Source organism: Heliangelus exortis, chromosome 12, assembly GCF_036169615.1.
Source record: "Heliangelus exortis chromosome 12, bHelExo1.hap1, whole genome shotgun sequence".
NCBI classification, from domain to species: domain Eukaryota; kingdom Metazoa; phylum Chordata; class Aves; order Apodiformes; family Trochilidae; genus Heliangelus; species Heliangelus exortis.
Genome location: NC_092433.1, coordinates 8,066,504 through 8,088,988, shown reverse-complemented (window position 1 = coordinate 8,088,988; position 22,485 = coordinate 8,066,504). Strand labels below are relative to the sequence as shown.

General features: G+C 35.5%; 1 protein-coding gene across 2 annotated transcripts in view; it reads right to left on the bottom strand.

Moving 5' to 3' along the window:
* Positions 1 to 22,485, bottom strand: part of CACNA2D3 (calcium voltage-gated channel auxiliary subunit alpha2delta 3) — a 383,322-nt gene that overhangs the window by 84,007 nt on the left and 276,830 nt on the right. For both annotated transcript variants that reach the window (XR_011728222.1, XM_071755835.1), the window contains exons 14-17: positions 20,959 to 21,030; positions 20,107 to 20,187; positions 16,112 to 16,186; positions 3,605 to 3,688 (exon numbers count right to left, since the gene is read on the bottom strand). Coding sequence is in view for 1 of the 2 variants with exons in the window: in XM_071755835.1 (XP_071611936.1) it covers positions 3,605 to 3,688; positions 16,112 to 16,186; positions 20,107 to 20,187; positions 20,959 to 21,030 (312 nt within the window). In the remaining variant the exon portion in view is untranslated. The remainder of the gene's footprint in view (positions 1 to 3,604; positions 3,689 to 16,111; positions 16,187 to 20,106; positions 20,188 to 20,958; positions 21,031 to 22,485) is intronic.

Genomic DNA, 22,485 nt, shown 5'->3' with positions numbered 1-22,485 from the left:
TCTTTTTTTTTTTTTTCTTGGCTTTGTAATCTGGTTTCTCAACTCTTCTGCAGTTTCATCTCCCTCCTCAAATGCATAAAATAAGTACTGCCTCAGTTGGCTTCAAGCCCCAAAACATTCATTCATGGTCTTTTTTATTTGGAAAAAAATATTTCATTCAGCTAGAAATTATAATAAAAGCATTTTAAGAAGAGAGTTAATGAGAAAAAGGTTTCCATCCAAATTGAAACTTCTTGTGTATTCCCAAACTTTGCTTGAAGACACAGCTAGTTTAATAAACTTACACTAAAATCTATATTTCTAGTAAAATGCAGTAACAGCAAGATAGCAGGTAGTGCTCACCTGGAAAATGAACTGATGAATAAATATATAAACCAACTCTAACCTTAGTTCTGCCATGTTTTTCTTCCTGGATGACTAGAGAAAATCTATTTCATCACCTCTTCAGAGTAATGCACATTATTACTCGTTCAACTAAATGTCTTCCAATCAATTGCTAACAACACAGTTTCACTGCTATTGTATGAGCTCATTCTATATTCTTGGGAAACTATGTAATCATTAAATTAAAGTGGTAAAAAGTAAGAAAAGGTCTTAAAACAGCTTCATCATAAGTGTTTCATGAGAGAAAAATGTACAAGCAGTAGTCTATGTTATTAGAAGCAGCTATATGAATACATTGATTCTTTCCCTCTACAGTTGAATAAACAATGCTTTACTATCCAAGCTTGGTAAAAATCAAGAACATCAAGGCCTTGGGTGAAGCAGAGACACATGTAGCTCTCAGGTGAATAGGTAACTTCACAAAGTTTTAAGTGTCCTACACAATATTTACCATTTTCACTCAAAATTAGCAATATTCAGGAATTGCTCATTAAAAAATGTCAACAAAAATAATATACACTTTTTGGATCTTCATATCAAAAAAGCTGCAGAAAGAGATGGATTTCATTATAGTCACCTATAGAACTTCCTTTAATTTCTCATTCTAGCTTTAACACTAATACCAACTTCTGCCTGTAGCTCCAATGCTACTTTATTTCATGTTTCCTCTTTTAGTTTTCTGGTGGTAGTTCTGACCAGCAGCACCTCTAAAAGTCTAAGTAATGTGGCATAAATGATAGTTATAAATGATAATTCATTCTTCTACACTATTTCTCCTGCTGTTTTTTCCAGACAACCTGTGGACAATTGTCATCAAACAGAAGATGTGTGGGCTGTTTTACAAAAGCTATCTATTGGGAGATTATTTATCATGGAATGCCTGTTTATTTAGGCATGCACTAGTGAATTATCAGCACTGAAAGATGGGGAACATTCAAGGAAGTCACTACAACACACCTATATTACGTGTGATTACAGAAAACTGCTGCTCCAAATCTACAGTAGAATATAAAAGTTTTTTCTATTATGTATTAAACATTTAGCAAAATTAATTTCACTTATGATTTATCAATGTTTTACCCTGACATATTGGGCAATGCATCCGAATATTTTCTACAAACATGATGCTCAATTTGGTCTACTTGTAATGTAGATTAACTTATTTTTTCCTTCAGAAGAAGACACAATTAGAAAATCTTCTTGTTTCTATGTTACAACCTAAAATACTTTTTAAAAACTTTTCTTTTAGATAAAAGGGAAAAAGATAAAATGCATGTATGTATGTATGTTCCATTCAAATATGAAATAAAACTTTTGGCAGCCTATGGATAGAAAAAACTCATTTTTTTCTAGAAACTATGAAAAAGCTACACAGCTTAGAGGTCTCAAAGAAAGGAAATGTTTAGAAAGAGTTGAATCTGGACTTTCTGCTTTCATGTGTATTCAGATAGAATCTCAATTATAAATAAAACTTAATTTTCAGTTGCACAGAAATGGTTCATGGTTAAATTAACTGAACCACTAAATTTCTACTAAATTTGTAAAAATTAGGCAGGGAAGGTATTAGAAGAAACAAAAAGGAAAACAAACAAAACAAAAACAAAGCAAACAACAAAGCAAAGAGAAATAATATGAAAAACCTGTGAAGGTTGAAAAATTGTACTTAACTAGAGCAATAACATTTGAAAAGAGAGAAGAAATTTTAAAAGATCGTTTGCATAGGAATTGATTGAGTAAACCATATTCAGAGATAAAAGAAAAAAGGCAGGGTATAAAATATGAATTCAATGTAGTTGCCAAGACTGTAGTAGGCTGCCACAGTATATGAAAATCTAATGAGGAAGCCTTAAATAGTGTATGCATAGAAAACTGCACAAAGCTATACAGGAGACATTTTAAAAAGTTTTGAGTGTGCACTCCATCACAAAACTTCAAATAAAGAAGTAAGATGTGCCCCCTAGGAGAGGATTAGGACAATCTATCACCTGACGAAACAGACATTGCTTAAAACATAAATGAACTGTTTCACTACTCGCAAAGGGGGTGGAGAGAGGGAGGAATGCAAGAAATATATTTTGTAAGGGAGAAAGCAAATACAGACTTCTGTCAGAACAGGGATCAAGAAATTAGTACATCTGAAGACTGACAAGACTCCAGGGGCAGTTGTACGTGATCCATCCCAGATTTCGGAAGGACATGACAGAGTAAATATGGGAACCTTCAGTGGATATGTTCAAAACCTCTCTGGAAAAGTAGAGGTATGGGGGACTTGAGAGAAGCTAACACAGTACTGATATTTGAGAAGGGATTGAGGAGACATATATGAAAAACACAGACATGCAGTCGTGACTTTGGCAGCAGGGAACTTACGGGAAAAACTAAATTACAGGACAGAAAGGGGAACACCTGGAAAGTTATGATTTAATTAAGGACAGTCAGCATGGATTCACACAAAACGAATCATGCCTAACAAATCAGATTTATTGAGGAAGTAACAGAAAGACCAGGCAAAGGTTAAGCCATGGACATAAGGAAAGCTTTTGATACAGTACTGCAGAAAAGGCTAAGCCTGCAAGGTAAGAAAGAATAAGATAAAGAGTGAACTACAGAGAAGATGGAGCACTGAAAAATGAGTCTAATTGAAAGGACTGTGTGTAACAGCTGATAGACATAGAATGTAAGCTTCTGCAGCTCCCCATATGTCTGAAATTAAGACCTCGGAGAGAATCTGTGCTCTAAGCAGAGGTCAAAGAATCCATTTTTGTTTATTTGTTTGATGTTTTGGGTTTTTTTTGTACATTAAGGGAAAATAGCTCTCATTACTTCCATTCAGACAAGAGGGATCTCATGGAGAGCAGGTAAACTCATTCCTTCATTTCTGTGCTTCAGCAGTTGTCTGGGGCAGCCCTGAAGAGGCATTCTATTCCCTTCTCTAGCACTGTATTTGCTATCCAGCAAAAACACACAATAGGACACATGGAGAATGTACAGGTGGTGAGTTTTACCAAAGATACAAAGAGTCTGTGTTTGGGGTATATGTGTATGTAAGGAAGAATCAGTACAAAACACTTGTAAAACTCTGAAAGAAGTAAAAGGGGCTATTGTCCTTCCCTTCCTGAAAGCAGTGAGGTGGCCTCTCCCATACTGCTTAAACAGTTTCCAGGTACAGTAGTGGGATGCAACAATGTCTTCTGACAGGGTTTTAAAACACATCACTCACCACATCATCTCTGTCTTCCCACTCGACCTCAGAAAGATCCACGCTACTGTAGTTGGGCTTTCGACGTTTCTTCCCCTCTTCATACTGGCATAAAAAAAGGTGAAATGCTTAGCACATCCTGTTCTATTTGCACAAAGAGGTTGCATCACAAGATTTTAAAAACTGTGATGTACGTGATGTAAGTAACAGTAGGCAGCTTCATTCATGCAAAGTGCACCACATTGCTGCATAAATGTTGTCTGTGAACTAAAAACCAACCTCACTCAGGATGATTTGCATCATTTCTTGCCATGATACAAAATTTTTTTGATGGACACATTGCAAATTCAAACTAAGCAGTTGCAGCTCCTTCTCCCCTTATGGAATACACCTGAGACCTTGATCCTGTGGTTCATTTAAATGCTTCAAACTAGGTCTCTCAGCTCTACAGGAACTTATATTTACTATAATCTTATCAACAAAATGTTTACCCATTTCTCTTTAAACAAGATAAGGCGCAAGTCTTGCAAAGTCTGGCTTTAACATTTTATCTACAACTTCATGGGGACAAAAAGTAATATAGTAATTATGATAATTTATAGGTTTTTATCACTACTCACTGCTACACTGTAAATCACACATTTAAAATAAACATTCTACTGACAAATTGATTTGACACTGAGGTGTTTATAACATAGGAAATCCTGCCCTCTGCTGAACATTCCAGACCAGAGATCCTACTAGGGTTAAGAATAAAAACCTTGCTTAGTGGGAGAAGAAAAATTTAGGAAGATATGTGAATGAAGAAACTAATTGGCTAAGAAAAATCACTACAATACATTGGGGGAAAAAAAAAAAAAGAGAGAGAGAGAGAGAGAGAGAGAGAGAAAGGATCAGTGTAATGGGAAATCTGTTCTCTTTTATTACATATATAAGTGGGAGGTAAAACCACAAGTCTTTCTACAAAGCCCAACAGTAGACATTGGGATAATGCAAAAAATCCTCAGGTTGCTTTTGTGACTCCATACCAATAGCATCATAGAAGGACAGAAAATGCACCTGTAAGGCAGTATATGTAGTTGATTCTCCACTCTCAGGGCAGGACAAGCTATACCATAAACCAAACCTGTCACTGCTTGAGACAGCCAATTCATCACTGGGGCGAGACCTGCAGGAACTTTCAGTCACATTCAGCAGATTGCACAGAGAGTAGAGGTCAAGGAAAAAACTTGCTCTCTAAGTATTAAGATGTTTATCCCCATCCTGACTTTTTCCTCTCTAACTTAAGAGATTCTCACGTGAATCCCACAGTTGCCTTTGCAGATCCCAGTATTTAAAAATAGGTACAAGAAAATTTTCCTGAAGAACAGCAAACTTCTTAAAGTATTGAATACTGGATCATAAAGAGATTTTGAGACACTGGTAGCACCAAAGTGTTTCTTTCAGCACACTTCACTTCTTCATTTTTCCTCATAACTTGGATACTTCAATTATTTCTACAGATTATTCTTTATGTGAGATAAAATCCCCAATCAATTCTCATGCTTCTTTTGAATACAAAAAATCCTAACAGCTCTGTTGGTGTCTTAGTCTGAATTCATGCAGTTGCAATTACAGAGTACTTTCATGTGCTTTTCTTGACCCTCTGCTAGAAGTCACCATTCTTGTCACAAGGTTATCTACTTTTGGGTAATAGTATTCAACAGATGGGTAGAGAGATATAAAGAATTTCTGCTTTCAGCACATATTTAGGCACCAGATTGTGAATTCAAGCAGCTCAGTGCTACAATTAACACTTACTACATGGTAGCTCCAGTAATCAAAGAGCTATCTAAATCCTGAAGTACAAAATTTGCAGCCAATATAGTTAAATCTGAAAAAAACAAAATATGAGAAGATAACATCCAGTTCATTAGCAAGGCTTCATTTTTGCAGCTATGTTTTGCAAGCCTTTCATTATGGCTGCAGATATATCAGTATTATCTTTAATCTTTACAAGAAGTAGCTATGTCTACTGTCTGTGACTGGACCAATTAACCAAGCAAATCTTTGACCTAATTAAGCCATTTTGCTATAGAAATGGTTAGAGCCAAGCTTTGAAATGCTGAGAGCTGAAGTCTTACATCGAAATTAGCTGGGATCATTTGAGCAAAGCAAACAGCTCCTGTACTGGTTCCAGTGTTTAATTTTATCCTTACTCACAGATGTTGAAGAGCTTCTGGGCTATATTGCATTCTCAGACATGTGCAAATCCTTACTTATGACAACAGGAATTGATCTTGTGTGCCTGAGAGCAGGAGGCTTCAAACATAAGGCAAACCATTTGCGTCATATCGATTATGGGGTCTGTGTTTATTTTAATCATATAGTTTCCACACCTTGCTCTCAAAAAGCAAAAACAAAATCCAAAAGCAATCAAATGCAGAGCTGGATAAAACATTCAAAGTTCTGCAGCAAAGCCAGAATTGGAAGCATTCGTGTCATAAAAATTCAGGTAAGCAGAAACGAAGCCCAAATCCCAGTGCTCAAGCAAGGGTTAAGGCCCTGTAAGCACTCGAAGGAACTGGTGGTGCAGTTCTTAAATACACTTAGGACAGAAAATAACAAAGTATTGAGATGCCTAATACCTCAATTCAGCTCTTAAACTATGGGAGCTACTGCTTAAATGCCTAGACAAGAATTAGTATAAGAACAGTATAAGTAAAGAGTAGATTTATGTTATAGTTCAGAAAACGATGGTAGAGAAAACAAAAAACAATCTCCAGCAAGGACAGATAACAAAAATTATCTATACATTTAGTAAGATATTACCTTATTCTCAGCAGTAACTTTTCATATTTTTATGCTTACTGGGGTCTAAAACATAATAAAAAAAATAATAAAAAAATATAAAATAGTTCATAGCATTACTATTCAATGGGACATTCTTCTCTATCTTCTTTACAGTTTTAATGCTTAACTAATTTCTTAGTAAAAGTTATTCATGGACATAGAAACAATTCACCAGCCTTTAAAAATTGCATTCATCTATATCTTTTTTTCTGGTAGTAAAATTAATCTAACATTTTCTCTCTGAGACTACTGAGTAAATTATAAATACTGGTTCAAGGTTGAAGCCAAATCCATCTGCAAGATTACTTTAAAGCATTGAAACAAATTATTAAGGCACCCACTGGGAAAGATAGAGACTAGGAGCTCGACCAAATTACTCTGATTTAAGTACATGAGGAATAGACTTAGATTTAAACTGTGTGCTGTTAATCTACTTTGCCCAGTATAAAATGTATGGTGATATTATATAGTAGTTAACCCCTGGGATAAAAAAAAATTCTAAGGTTTTTTTAATATCTTGCAATACAAGAATCTTTTAGTCTGCTAAAAACTTCATTTTGTTTAAGGAAAAAGCACAGGAAATTACGTTGTTTGGGAATCAGAATGAGCTTTATCTTACTCGGTATCTTTTATTTGAGGCTTGGCCAAACTCTTATAGCACTGGATGATTCAAACAGCATGTAACATGTTCAGTTTAAATACAACCATTTACATGTGCCATTATTAAGCCCTATGCTTTGATATTTCATTTCATTTTTTTTTTAACACAAGCAGTCCCAAACCATCTGCATTGAATATGACCTGCCACGTGTTTATAAAGTCAAAGTGTAGCAATCTGATCAGGGAGGGAGCAAGCTGCATCTTAACAGCTGCAAGCCTTGGGTATAAGGTGATTGGAATTTCTCGGACGTGCTCCATCTGGATAATGGGGAGGTAGGAGACAGTAAGTTGCTGTGATAGCAGCTTTAGAAGTGTCAGTAGATTTTAGTGAACTTGCCAGTCACACTTGTGGAATCATCTGTGAGAAAATATCATAGCGAGAAAGTATCTACTAAACAACAAATAAAAACTGCAGAAGTAAAATAATTTCCAGGGAAAGGTCTTCCTTGCCAAACTGCTATCCCATGTACTAAAGTAGGGAACCAGGAGCAAGAATAGCCACCAATTTCAAAACATAACAACAACTGATTAAATTCCATCTTTTGGGATTACTACTTCAAAATTAGGATAAAGTATTGAACTAAACAGGATCTGAGAATGTTTTTGGGTTTTTTGCTGAGCTTGAATTCTACATAATTAAACAATAAAATTGCTTGTATACCTTTAACTTAAATTAAAGGCATCTTGCAAAGGTATTCTTTGATAAGGATGAGTGGTAGGATAAGTTAAATGAAAAAATATGAGAGGAAAAAACACACTCTTCCGTACAGTTTTAAATAGACACAGACTGAATACACTGTCATTATTGCAATTTCCTGGTCTAGCCAGTTATTCAGGTACCTTCCAACTCCAAGATTCCAGACACTAATGTTACCACTTATTTATTGTCTAGTGTAGCTCTGATTGACATAACACAAAGACTGCAGGTGTGTAAATGGAAACTGCATTGAACCTGCCCACATGGTCAATGCAACTGCTTTACAGCCCAGCAGACAATGCTACTGAGTCCCACTCATCCTTACTGAGGTGACTGCCCAAAGGGAAAGCTTGGTTAACTTGGTTAACACCAATTTTAGGAGCAGAAAGCATCAGTTTCTGTCACCACTGCTTCAAATGAGTCTCTTTACAGAGAATAAGGCAGGAGCATATTGCTGCTTTCTTTCTTGGCTGCAAGAGGGGGTAAATCCCTGAGCAAACCACTTCTCCAGGGACAGCCATGCCACTCCATGCCAGCCAGAGCAGAAAAGAAGACCATGGGAGCACGTCCTTCCTACTTTTCAGCAATGGGTGTAGTAACTCCAAACTGCAAATTCCTTTAATATGGATTAACTCCTTCAACATTAGATCATTAATAAAATAATACTACTATCATAAAATCCTCAGAGGTTACATAGTATGGGACAAAGACAAGTGGAAGGTCAAGAGAAGACAGTGAAAAAGATCCCTTCAAAAGATTGATTCATACTCTAGTATTAAAAAAAAAAAAACAAAAACCAAACAAACAAAACCAAAAACCTCCAAGAAATTCCCTTCACTGCCTCACCTGTTTGAATAACATCACTGCATTTTCTGAACTTTCATTCATCATTTGCTACATTGCTCCAAAACATTTTGCCAGGTGATTTACGGGAAGCAGCATCATATCTCAAAGCAAATCACTCCTGCTTGGCTTTTAAGCTTTTTGTTTTATTTGGATTTTCTTTCCTGGCTCACATGATCCTGATTTCTCTTTCATGATGCTTTTATTTCATTATTTGCACCTAGTTTGTGACCTCAAAGGATCTTTTATTAATCTGCACTTAACCTTGAACTTATAGAACAGTCACAGGTACGCATCCCAAACCCAAGTTGTTTTCTATATAAAGCTCCTTAGTTTGACATTAACATCTGAAATTCTTAGAAAAGTGGGAAGAACAATTTCCCTTTCCAAAGAGAGCCTTTCACGATAAACCTATTATTTAGCATCCAGAAGTTCCTAGGTTATGGTTGGCAGTAAAAAAGTTATTTTGAACAAATTTTTCATACCAGATGGCAGTGAAAAACTGCCACACTATAAAATTTGCAGAAATATTGTAGAGAAAAGCTGACAACAAGAGCCGTGTCATTTGCTAGGGAAAATGCAATTCTAAGTTTCCAGACAGAGAAAACATAGGTACAATTAGATGTACCATGTACACTGAAGAACCCTCTAGCCAAGTAATAGAAGAAAATGATTCTCATGCCATGTGTATTTAAATTAATCTGCCTACTTACACACATAATGTGTTTGCATTACAAATGGGGCAGTAATGTTTAAACTGATGAAAGAAAATAAGGAAGTTTCACAATGAGGTAAAAGCAAATAGAGAAACCAGCTCCAAGTCACACACCTACAGACTGGACAAAGAGTACATGGGCTGAGCTTAGATTTTCAGGTGGATTGCAGTTGATTAGCAACGCGACATGTATGTGATTTACCCCACTGAAAAAAAACAATCCCTCTATTTAGGATTTTATTTGCATTCTCAGGACCTTATCATTTGGGATTATGTAAAAAAACTGCCAGCTGCTTATAATTATTTGGGGTTTGAGTAGAAATAATTAAAAACATCTGCCTTTATCTTAATGCTACCAGACTTAAGCCCATGAGCTCGGTTATACCTAACTTCAAAGATGAAAGCGAAGAATAAAAGAAAGCTTCACATATTGCTAACAAATTTTCAGTTATTCATTTATATGTACAACCAGTTATTCAACAGCCTTCAAACCTCTAATTATCTTTTAAATATATGTAATTTTGCACTTCTAATTAGACAGCAATTTAATGCTCTCACAGGGATTCAGATGGGCTGTCTTTTTTGAAATGTAAACTCCAATAGGAATAATCATTGGCATTCAAGTGATTGAATTCTTCAGTTATTTAAATGAACGTGAGACATTTACACTGTTCAAATCATTTAAATATTCTGCTGTCAGCTACAGCTGTAGAGTTTTATGGAGTCGCTGAATAAAGCAAGGGTAAGTGTAGGTTATCTTATGTTCCAGGCAGGACTCCCCAGAGAGAAATGAGATTTGCTGCTTATGAAAGGCTAACACTGCTTAAGTGGGGCATTAATGTTTCCCCTGAGATTTGGATTTCTCTGTTTTTCTCTATTAGGAGAAACAAATTTTCCCAGAATTTACCACTACAAAAGACTTAATACTGATCTAGCAATCTTGAAATATTCCAGGTCCTTTACCTTATTACGATAGATGGTGACAGTCAACATTCCCAGTGTAAAACAGTAACTTATTCAGGCAGTGAAATAACCAATATATTTTGGTGAGGGTACTGTGATTTATACATGGGCTTTGATTTCTATGTGCATCATTTTCTGTTAAAACTAATCAAATTAAAAATATGTACATAATTTTAAAGAAAACAATGTATTAGTCAAACTGGTTTACAGTGGCAAAAAGAGCTTTCACATATATAGCCATTTGAGAAATGACCATTACTAGCCTTCCAGAACTTATACTTATTAACATATGTCTCAGTCTTCTCAGAGAGACAGAGGATTTTGATTTAAACTCAGAAATATTACAAAATCTGTAATCATCATAGCTGTTATTAGGCTAATTCATAAGTCAGAACACATTCTTAATCTTACATTTATCAAAGAAATGGTACACTATAAATAAATAAAAAAAACTCAATGTGATTCCATAACATATCCATTTGTAGTTGAATCCATATTTTCTTAAATTAAGGAACTTGAGTTCCTTGTTCAGGAACTTTAAATATTCTACCCAAAATGAACCTCGTAATTACAGAAACAAAATCCCTCTTCACTACCTGAACAAAAATACAAATTCCATTGCCAACTATGAATCAAAAAAAGCCACAGACTTTACAAAATCTACTGGTAAACTTGCAATTATTCATTGGAAGCCACACAAATATTAGGACTGAGACAATACAAACCCCTAATACCAGATAAAACTCACAAAGGTGTCAACCTGTGACTGTAGCAGACACAAATCTTTGAGTGGCAAACCTTAATTTCTCTCTATTCCCACTCCAATTTCCTAAAAAGCAGTTTTCCTCTGACACCAAAAGACTACAGGATGGCAGTGACAGTAATGAGCAACCAGCCACAATTAATATGGTCGTTGTTTTAAGTATGATCACTTGTTTATTACTCTCCCTTTACATTCAGTAAGCTGATTTCTTTGGCAAACTGTAGCAGCATCGTGATATATTCTGTATTTTAAAATTTAAAGGAGTAACAGCTAGCCCACTAGCAGTGTTAACAGGATACTGAAAAGAAAGCACTTAAACATGACATAACTGCTGCTGGAAAAAACTTGTCCTCATGTACACATTTCAAGCATATGGAAGGAGCTTCAGAACTAAGTTACTGCCTTGAAAATCTCAAAATTAGCTTCCAAACTCCCCCTAAATTCATTATTTTCTAAAGAGCAAGTCATGGTTTTAAACTAAGTAAAAAAAATTCAAAATTACATCATACAACTTAAAATATTCTCCCCTGGAAAATAAACTACTCTGTAAAAATAAAGATTTTTCATTAAAATGCAGTATATAGGAGCACTGTGATAGAGCAAAAAGTAAAAGATATTACCATCAGCTATAGATCAGCTCTAGTTGCTTGAGTTAGCACTGTTGTTTTTTTGACAGGAAATGCACCCTAGAAGGGGTATAATATGTAAAAACACTTGGAGCTTCCTCATTCACTATGTAATTAAAACCAAGAGCAACAAAAGGATTTTAAATGGAGCAGAAAGATGACAGTGGGGTGGTTCTTTTGATTTTTTTTTTTTTCGTTTAAATTCCAGACTGAGATGAGTTTCTGATGCTAACCCTGCAGCCTGCACTGTGGTCCCCCCCCTTCGCAGCATCCCCGGCACCGCGGCCGCTCCGCGCTGTGCGGTGCTGGGGCGCCCCCGCATGGCGCCCGCCCCGCCGCGCAGCCGCGGGGAGGGGGGAGCGTGGGGGGTGATAAGGCTGTCAGCTGACAAAGCTGTCATTTAGGTGACAAGGCATCACAGGGTATCTCTATTTACCAAAAGGAATTTCCACAGGATTCCTGATTCCCTGATGACCGGGATTTATTAAGCTGTTTGGGCAGACTCAGCGCTCCAGTAACATCTTTGGGAGAAGAATGTAAACAAAAGTTCTTTCTGGTCCCTCTATGGCAACAGTCGCCTGTGAAAACTTCCAGCCAGCACTGAGTTGGGAAGCCTGGGGAATACTTCAGCTGTCAGAAACCTGTACAAGTACCTTCTAAGCATCTAGAAAGTATTTTCCACTTCTTCCATCCAGACATTTGAACTGAAAGCCGAGTTCATTTAAAACAAAAAAACAAAACAAACAAAAAAAAAAAAAAAAAAGCAGAAGAAACAAGAGAGGAAATCTCCAAGAAAAACATTTTTAAACATAAACCCAATAGGCTAATCAGCACAAAACTGTACGATTAAATATACTGGTGAGCATAAGATAAAATCTGGTGAACAGGAAGCACTCTTTCTCAGTGACTGTTCACCATCCTGCCTGTCAGCTCACTGTCCCCTAAGACAATTCCTTAAAAAGCAGTCTGTCAGCTTCAGAACTAACAGATACGGCCACTGGGGTTACTAACTCAGGAGTCTAGCAATATTCTAGCTTTACATCAATACAGGAAAACATAATAGCAATGTAAACCAGCGTGGATCAAGTTAGTAATCAATGTAAGATGAATGTAAACTCTAACCCACCCAAAGAATTCCAGATAACATCTTGGTGAACTAATTCCAGTCTTTTCACATACTTGTTGTCAGAAATTCCATGGAATGTTTTGCCACAAGTTACAGTGGTATCAGGATTCAGCCTGCAATACTAATCTAAGGGCCCAAGCCACCAATCACTTCACTCTCAACAACTCCACTGAAGTTAGCAGAAGATTCCCATTATGCACCACTGACAGAACCCAGAGGTAAAAATGACTCTTCCACAAAAATTCAATGAACAGACCATGAATATATCACAGTGAGTTCCCTGTAGCTGACAGCTTATGGGCTGCTGCCCAACGTTTTGATTTTAAAAAGAGAGACTGTTGTATAAGGTAATAAAATAAGTGTCTCCAAGATGTACACTGGAGTGAGGGATAGTAACAGAAAACCACCTCTTGCCTCACATATGCCACCACAACAGAAATGAGGAAAGAGGATAACAACCTTTGCCAGTCTAACTTAAAGCTGTTCCTGAATTTCATTACCTTCTGTTTATTAAAATATCTACTTTTAATGAATAAATACTAATATTTATGAAGGAAGTAATTTGCCAGAAGCAAAAGGGACAGTACAGAAAATGCACGTGTTGTCAAACTCTTGCCACATAAAATGAGAACTTTCAAAGGTATATTCCTATAGCTTGTAAATATAGGCTGCCAGCTGTACTTGTGATACTTGAAGATATCAAAAGCATTTTTAGTAATTAAGACTGAGTCATGATTGTACTATTACAAAAACTAGAGAATGCTATAAGAAACAGTGCCTTTATATCTATTTTTAAGTGGGTTATTAAAAATCACACATTAATATATGGAGCAGTAAGAGAAAATTCTGAAGACAATAGATAATCATGAACTAAAAACAATTTACTTATCACATTTTCCATTGCAACAGCTAAAAATTTTGAAGAGAACTTCTCTGCACACTGGCATTTCTCATTAAAAAAAAATTACATCAAAGCACAATACTTATTTCAGCATTTTAGCCACCGAGGTGAATTAACATAACTAGTTGTGTTAATATAAATTAATAATATGAATTTTCAAATAGAAAAATTTTGATCTAGTCAGCATGTTTGTAACTTTAGCTCTTATATGCAACTTTTTAGGTTATGTCTATGGTGCAGCTGGATGAAAGATAAAAGCAAAATCACATAAATAGCCACTTGGCATGGACAAGCCAGCTGAGATAAAAAAGTAACGATGATGCAGGAGAAGAGAACTGAAGGTGCATTAAAAAATCTTTATGTATAATCCAGGTGTTTTAAGGAGGTTTATACAGCCCCTATCGCTGCCTCTTCTTTGCCATGGTTACCAAATAGAGCTCAGTGGGCAATCTCAGTCAGAAAAGGGAAGAACATGGAAGAATGGTTAAATGAGAAGTCAGAAAACTACAGACAACATGATAACAAAATGCAGAAAAGAATAGAAAAACATTACAGCAAGACTTAAAATACAGGTTGTTTAGTGTGACAGGAAGATTCAGTGAGATAGCAACCACAAATGATTACACTAAGAAATAGAAAAAAAATAAATCAGGAGCTTCTAAAAGTTTCTGCTTTCCATATTCACAACACAAGAACTACTTCTAATGAAATCTATTTGAATTTAATTCAAAATAAAAATTGTGCATAAAACAATTACAATATGAAAAATCACTACTACTAGAGGTCAAGCAGACTGACAAAATAGTATTTTCATATGGATAACAACAGTATCCAGCTTAATAAGTCTTAAAATTTCAGAACTAAATATTTATGAGCTAAAGCCTTTCTGAAGCTCTTAAAAGTTGCAAGGGCTGCTGTGAGGTTTTCAACATCCTCTTAGTTCCTGTATTTTCCTGAGCAACAATGTCATGTTGGACACTGCTGCAAATGGGATTCTGTTTTACACTTTCTAACATTTAGATATTTGGGTAACAGAGGTCCTAATTTCCATAAAACAATACTTCATTATGAGAAATCATCTGTTGGGAGTGTGGAGGTAAAAAAAACCCATGTTAATTGAACAGAGGGGTATGAGCTCTCTATACTTGGAGACACAGGTGTAGTGGCTCACTGTTAGAGTGATAAAAGAGCCAATAGGGTAATGTGAAAAATCCATTTCTGATAATTGCACATTTTATTGGTTAGTAATTTGCCAAATTCTCTGCAGGTATTGTCTTCCTTTCCAGAGTTGTGAAAAAGTTTACCATTCAGAATCATGAGTAATAGTCTTAGAAGAAAAATTACAATTAAACAATTTATTTTAAGATTCCTTGTAGGATACCATAATGTCTGCTTTGCCATTAGACTGTTTGGCCATTTTAAAGTGCAGTTACTGAGAAACTGTTTTCTCAGTCACCCATGGAAGTCCTTCTTTTCATAAGCTCTACTGTAGCTAAAAAATAAATGGGGAAACAACAAGTGCAAATAGAAATGTTAATTAAGTGTGTAATTCCTAGCCCAAATCTTAGGAATGACAAATTCTTTTGCTGAGTGGAAACATCAGATATGCTAATGACTTAATAAATCATGCTTTTCAGTATTTTTATATGAAACTATCCATCCAATTAATATTTCTGTTTTCTACTAAAACATTGTTGAAATTGAGCATTACTTGAAATGCCTGCATGAGAAATACAGCTGAAATCCATGTGTATACAGCAGTGGAATTACTCATATTGATGCTTTGCTAAGAGTTGATAGTGATGGAACACTTGCAAGTTCTGTTCCTAAGCAGTGATCCAATCAAGAATGGACCAGTTCTCTAGGGTGCCAGGTTGATAAACATTTGCATAGCAGGAAATTCTATCTTACTTGCTATTATTAATACAAACAAGATGATAAGGGAAACTAAAGGTAAGAGTTGCTGCTATTTCTCTTTTAGTACAAAAACCCCTTGTGTCCCTATTTTGCTTAAGAATATACTTTACTGAAATTTCTGCACATATATTAAATTAGCTTTAACACTTTAACATGACAAATAGGGGTTATTACATAGCAAGAGAGCGTTCTGGCATTCCATTTCAATGTAAATTGAACATAATTATAGCAATTTTTAGCTTTGCCATTTTGCAGTAATGGAAGCCTGCACCTTTTGCAGAAACAAGTTGTTTATTTCCCTTGATTTTTTTAATGCCAACCTTTGTTTCCAGAGGCAAATTTACCAAGTATTATAATGGACTATAAAGCATTATAAATTAGCTGGTCTGTTGTATTTAATTTTTTAATTACTACTACATTATTCACACTAAAAGAAAAACAAATGTGACATGTAAATAAAATAGAACAGTAAATAGTATTCTTACCAAAGGCCTAAGTTCTGGATGAGTCAAAATATATCCATTGTTTGTAATTGCAAAAGCATAGCCATGAATACCTAGCTATAAGAGTAAATGAGAAAGAAATACTAATTAGCATGGTCTCTAGTAAATTCTTAAAAACAAAAAAACAAAAAAAAAAAAAACCAAAAAAAACAGGCAAAAATTTAAAACTGGCATTCATAACATCAGTTTTCATTATAACATACACAAAGCTCAAATCCTTGACATTCTGTGCAAATGAGAACCTGTCATTGAGATGAATTCAGCACACAGCACAATGTCACACACTTTGCTACCTAGGGCACTTATTTCTGTGTGTTTTAGAGTGAATTAGATATACACATATCTAATAACACACCACAGCATATGCCAAAGCAAAGGGATACTGGAATTTAGGAAATTCATGTGTTTCCATAAGTGTCTAGGTTCAGCTTACTTCATTTCTTCAACAGAGGTTGTAAAAGAATCATTTAAATGAATGGTACTGACAGTACAGGTACAGGGAGCAGTTGCCTGTCATACCTGATATTTACAACTTCCAGTCTCACAGGCATTTTACCTTTCTGTTAATTCAAGTTCATTTAGAGACACAGAAGAAGGCAGATTTCTACTAAAGAACCTCCTGTACATTTATATATATATATATATATGTATTTATATATATTTATATATTTGTTCCAAGTTAAACCATGAGTTAAACTCATCTGAGAGCAATGAAATGTTTTACGAGGCCTAATTGTATATGTAATCAAATTAAGCACTGTAGTTATTTAAATAACAATACTACTATTTTAGGAATATCCCTACTCCACAGTTGATTGCACCCTGTGAATGCAATGAATGTACCTTCAGACCATTCATCCAGTCATTCAAACAGCTCTTTTTAGCAGAAACTTGCTGCTAATGCAAATTATTTCTGCAGCTTCTGAAAATAACTTTTACTATGCAAAGAGTACTTTTCACTATGCTTTCTTTTTTTTCCAGTTTTGAGGTAACATCATATAATATCCGACTTATCCTTATTTAAGCCTCTCAATGCATTGATGTATCATAAAGCAAACAAGCCAACAAAACCCCAAAACTAAAACTCCAGAACTATCTTGCTTTGATAGGTACATTTCTCACCACTAACAATCTTTTATTTTACTTCAGGACGTTCTTAAATGCTTTGCTGAAGTTGGTGCTTAGGAGTTTGTCTGGCATAAACTGTGACACAACGTGAGCAAGGTTGTCAAGTCAGAATCATTTCTAAGCAGCAAGCAGGACAGCAAGGCTGCTGGCCTCTGTCATTTTCAGGAAATATAAACCAGAGGATGATACTATGGCAAGGTTAGAGAGAAAACATACCAGGCAGATTTATGCCATCTCTCTGTGAATGATTGCATAGAGTCAACTGTATCTGCCATGTAGAAGATTGTTTCATAAATTAGCTGTTTTCCTAAAGCAATAAACTTCAGTGAAAGTAATAGAAGGTGATGTGTTCTTGGCATCTCTTTATAAAAGAGGAATAAGCAAAATAGTAAGTGGACATATTTTACCTATTATAGCATGACAAGTGAACTAGCTCTTGGCTAAATATCAGATCTCAAGTACAATTGTCTGGGTTGATAACTGCAGAATGACACCCAAGCACTTGAAGTCAGGTAAGGAAACAAATGTGGGTGATGTACTTCACAGAAAAAAATTATTTGCCTATTTGAAGCCTACCCAGATTCCAAGGGAAGGATTTTATTGTGTTGTGCAATATGTGAAACTGCACTCTCTGCACTTAAAATGCCTCGGTTTGAGAAATACTACCACTAACAGCAGAATTGCCATTTTAAACCTTGAACTCTATCTCTAAATGACAGACTCAGAAAGAAAAAAACCTTTTTCTAACTGCTGTAAAATGCCACATGAAAACTGCATATTACTATATTCAACCCTACCTTATTGAGGAGAAACTGTCATTGACATCTGGGGAACTTCAGCAAAGACAATGACTGCTGAAAATAGCTTATTGTTATTATTCCTCTTCCTCAGCATAATATCCACCTCATCCAAGCAGAGAGAATTCCAGGTCAGCAGAACACTATTTCCAACCAATCACTTTATATCCCTGTGTGAATTTTATTTCACATGCTGCCTCTCCAGGAATGGTTCCCAGGGGTGATTATGCTATTGCAATTGCATGGCCTTTTTACTGCTCAGAAATGTTTAGGGTATGTTAGACTGGAAGTTATAACTCAAGTGATTTCACTAACTTAACTGTATTGCATGATATTGGTGTCTCCTGCAATAATCCTCTCTGGTATTATATCCTGCAATATAAAATATACCTTCAAATAAAAAAACCCTAATATTCAGAAGGAGGATCATATATTACTTTTAGAGAAAACTAAGTCTTAAAAAATAGACTATCATATGACAAAACCAGAAATTTTTAATTTTTCTGCCTATCTTCTCCTTTTCTGAATCACTCTAACTCTCCTGCAATATCTGTTGTTCAGACCTCCCACTCTCTCTAGGTTCTCGTATTCTCTGCATTCAAATCTTACAGATGACTTTTTTACATGTCAGCATCACTGTGATGATGTGAATGCCTTTTTGATCCAGCCATGCACAGCCCAGCTTTCCTTTCCTTTCCTATGACTACAACATTGTTCTTCCTTCTCATTACAAATGCAACTTGCTCTACCTAGAGCTCCTTAGAAAGCCACTCCAGAGATTGTTTCCATTGCTCCAAAGTTTTGCAAAGGAGCCAATTTTATTCCTTCTACTGATTCCATATTTCTTGATACACAGAAGTATAATACAAGTTGTGGTTAATTAACTTGGGTAGTTAGTGCATTGAAACTGTGTTATATATCCTGACCAGCAATGTCTCTGGTCCTTACATTCTGGTATCAGTGTGTCATCCCCCACTTTTTTTCAGCAGGCACAGAACCTTTCTGTTCTATGTTGGCATGGCACCTAGCCTGGTATCAAGAAATTACTCCAATACACCTCATCAACAGTGTATTATTATTTTATGCATTATTTTTATCAAACTCTAGTTCAAGTCATACTTTCCAGTTACTGCATACTGATCTACAAATTACTTTTGTAATTGCCAATGTATTCAAATTAGAATTAAAATTGATAGGAGGATTTTTTTTCCTCATAACTAGAGCTATCTGCTGTCTATGGTTTTATGTTATGTGCTTATTTGTCTTGCAAAAAAGTTCTAGAAATTAAGTATTAATTTAGTTTTCATTTGTGAAAAAAGTAAAGTATTTCAGACCTAAAGAAATAGTTAAATACTCATGTATTACATCAAATTTAAATTAAAAGTAATGGTATCTTTGCATTAGCCTGAAGTTCTACTTTTACTAAGTTACAAACATTTCACAATAGATAAAATGTATCTAATATTGAAAATTTTCATAATAACTGTTTTTAAATAATTTTGTAGTAGAGTTGTCTCTGACTTTGGAAATTAAGTAGAGGGAACTATCTAGAAGATACTGGGTGGGAGAGAAGGAACCACTTATCAGTTAGGGAATTTGTTTGAGTTCCTGAAATGTGTCACTTGGTTTAATTCAAGGAAACAGCTCGTCTGGGATGTGGCACCAGGGCAGTAATGCCACACACAGGCTGAAAGCTGTAAGCCATGTTATTCTGCTCATATTGTGTGGTTGAATCACTTCATTGATTTTATTATGGACAATAAATACTTCATATTACATTATGAATGTAATTTTATGACATAAATACTTCATATTACATTACATATATACACTGCAATCTATAAAAACATGAAGATGGAGCCATATATTAATTTTGGAACCTGCAGTTACTCTCAGGACAATTAACATTTAACCATCAGACACTATGGTCCAAAAATTCCAGATAAAATTTATGCAATTATTGAACTACATCAGTATAAACAATTTTAACATGCTAAGTAGATTATAGATATTATACTGAGTATATTATATATATTATAATTTGTGTATTACCTTGTACTTTGGAATAGTTTTTAAAAGCTCTTTAACTGGAACATCTGTGCCAACTACTCCCAGAAGAATCCCTTTAGATCTCTGAAAAGAACAATAAAAGATGTATTCAGAACCACAATAATAATGAATATTCTCACTGCTCATTTCACATCACAATTGCTCTGGAAAAGTGAATAAATAACAGAAAAATGGGAAAAGCAGATGCTGGTACAATTCATCTCATGAAATAATCATTAAATCAATAATATTGCTGCTATCTACTTTATCTGCAATTCACATAGAAAAGGCATGCAAACTTTCAATAGCCATGGAGTCTCTCAACAGAAAACTCCCTCATGCAAAACAGTTAAAAACTACTGCTGAAAATACATTACTCCCTTCTTTTCTAGTTTCTCCTGCCATTTGCTAAGCAAAAGAGAAAAATGAAGCACTAAGGGAAAAGGATGTGTAATTTTATTTAGTAGTCTATTAAATTAGTAAAGATAAACAGATATATGCATAATGTACCTGTGACTAATTAAATTCTGAATGTATGAAGTAGGAGTATATCAGTGCAAAGAGAAAATGGATATAGATTATTTGCTGTGAAGAGGTAATATAGAAGTAACAAAACCCAAAAGCATAATATATGAGTTTCTTTTAGAGTACTGCATCATTATTTTACTGTTTTATAGACTATCACTATTTAGGATTATTTGTTTGTATTTTTAAGCTAACAAAGGAATACTAACTGCAGACAACATTAAAAGAAGAAAAAGTTTTAGAATAGGCTAAAATCTTATTATTTCCCTAAAAAGCAACTTCACTGCAGTCATTCCCATTCTCACATGACAGAAATAGTTGAGTACTTACAGTCTCATTTTGCTTACTAAATACAGGCATGGCAACAGTTGTCATCAAAACCAATCCCTGATCATCAGCAAGCTATAGATGAAAAAGAAATATTACCTCTAAGAACTAAGGAACAAATACAGACATGTGACTGCATTTTTCAATTACATTCACTTAATTTTCAATGACACAGAGGAATTTATCAAAATGAAGCTTATGTCAGTGCAGCCCAGTGCCCCGGCCCCATGGCAACTACAGCAGCTCTGCCCACCCCCTCTGTATCAGCAGGAAAGCTGCCTCAGCTTCACTCCTATTGCAGTCTCCCAGGAGAGATACCAAGTGGCTGTAGGAGCAGGCTGTGCAGTAGCAAAGCAGCTGGAGTTCTACATCTTCTCCATCATCAGCTCTGCTAACATTGCCTCAGGCTGCTTTCTCCCAGCAAGGAACAAGAGGTCATGAGCTGCATGCACTTTGTTCTGGTCCAGACTGAAAGCTCATCAGCTAACACAGAAGGAGAAAGGATGGTAGCCACGTAGGATCCCAGGAGCATTTTGGCTCCATGCATTTTCAGTTTTCTCGGCAAAAAGGTGGCATGAAGAATTAGCTGATTCTGCAGAAGGTTTCAACATATGTCTTCAGTTTAGGGAGAAAGCAGATCTCCTGACCTTTCAAGGGAAACGTGTAGAATGCTTATCATGGCCACAGGAGAGTGACTTTGCTCAGGCTATTTTCTCTCCATGCCCTCTGGCCGGACCACACCTTTGCCATCAGGCAAAGGCTAACTGGGATGCTCAAGACAAGCACTGCTCTGTGTGCCTGGGAGTTGAGAGTTATTGTTAAACTCTTTCTGCCCCTGTAAGTAGGGAAGAGATTTAAAGAAGCTTATCCAACATTTAAAGGCATGACATAACCAGTTAAAATCACAACTGGAGATTCTGTAGAACACAAATCCTGCTTTGTTGCATCTGTGTTTACTCAAATGGACAAGGAAATAGAGGGAACTGCAACCGTGATATTCTACTACTCCTTTAGCTGTATCACATTTTCTGCAATCAAGCAGTGTTCCTAACACATATTGGTTTTTTATTAACAAAGCTTTTGGTACTAATGAAGCAGCTATCAACTCCCCAGATTTATCATAGACAAATCACATATTATGATAAAGATATTTTATAAAGCATGTTCCATATTGACAAATCAGACCAAAAAAAATCTAGAAAATTACATTCTGATTCAGGAGGATTTCAGTTTCCCTAACAAGTCTATTTCCTGAAGCATGCCACTATCTTATAATGAGGAAGAATGTTTGCAGACATCAGGCAGAAACACAAATGGGGCTTAGGATTAACAAGTTTTACATCTGATAATCAATCAGGACGTGAGGTAGGACCCATCTTATGATCATGTTTTCTTTTCTGGTTTGTTTTTCTTTTTAAAGAAGATATCTTTCCAGCCCTGATATAATCCTTGATTATTAAGCAATACCGAGTTATTAAACAAAATGAGAGAACCAGAACAACTCTGCAAAACACTGGGAGTTCTGAGGGT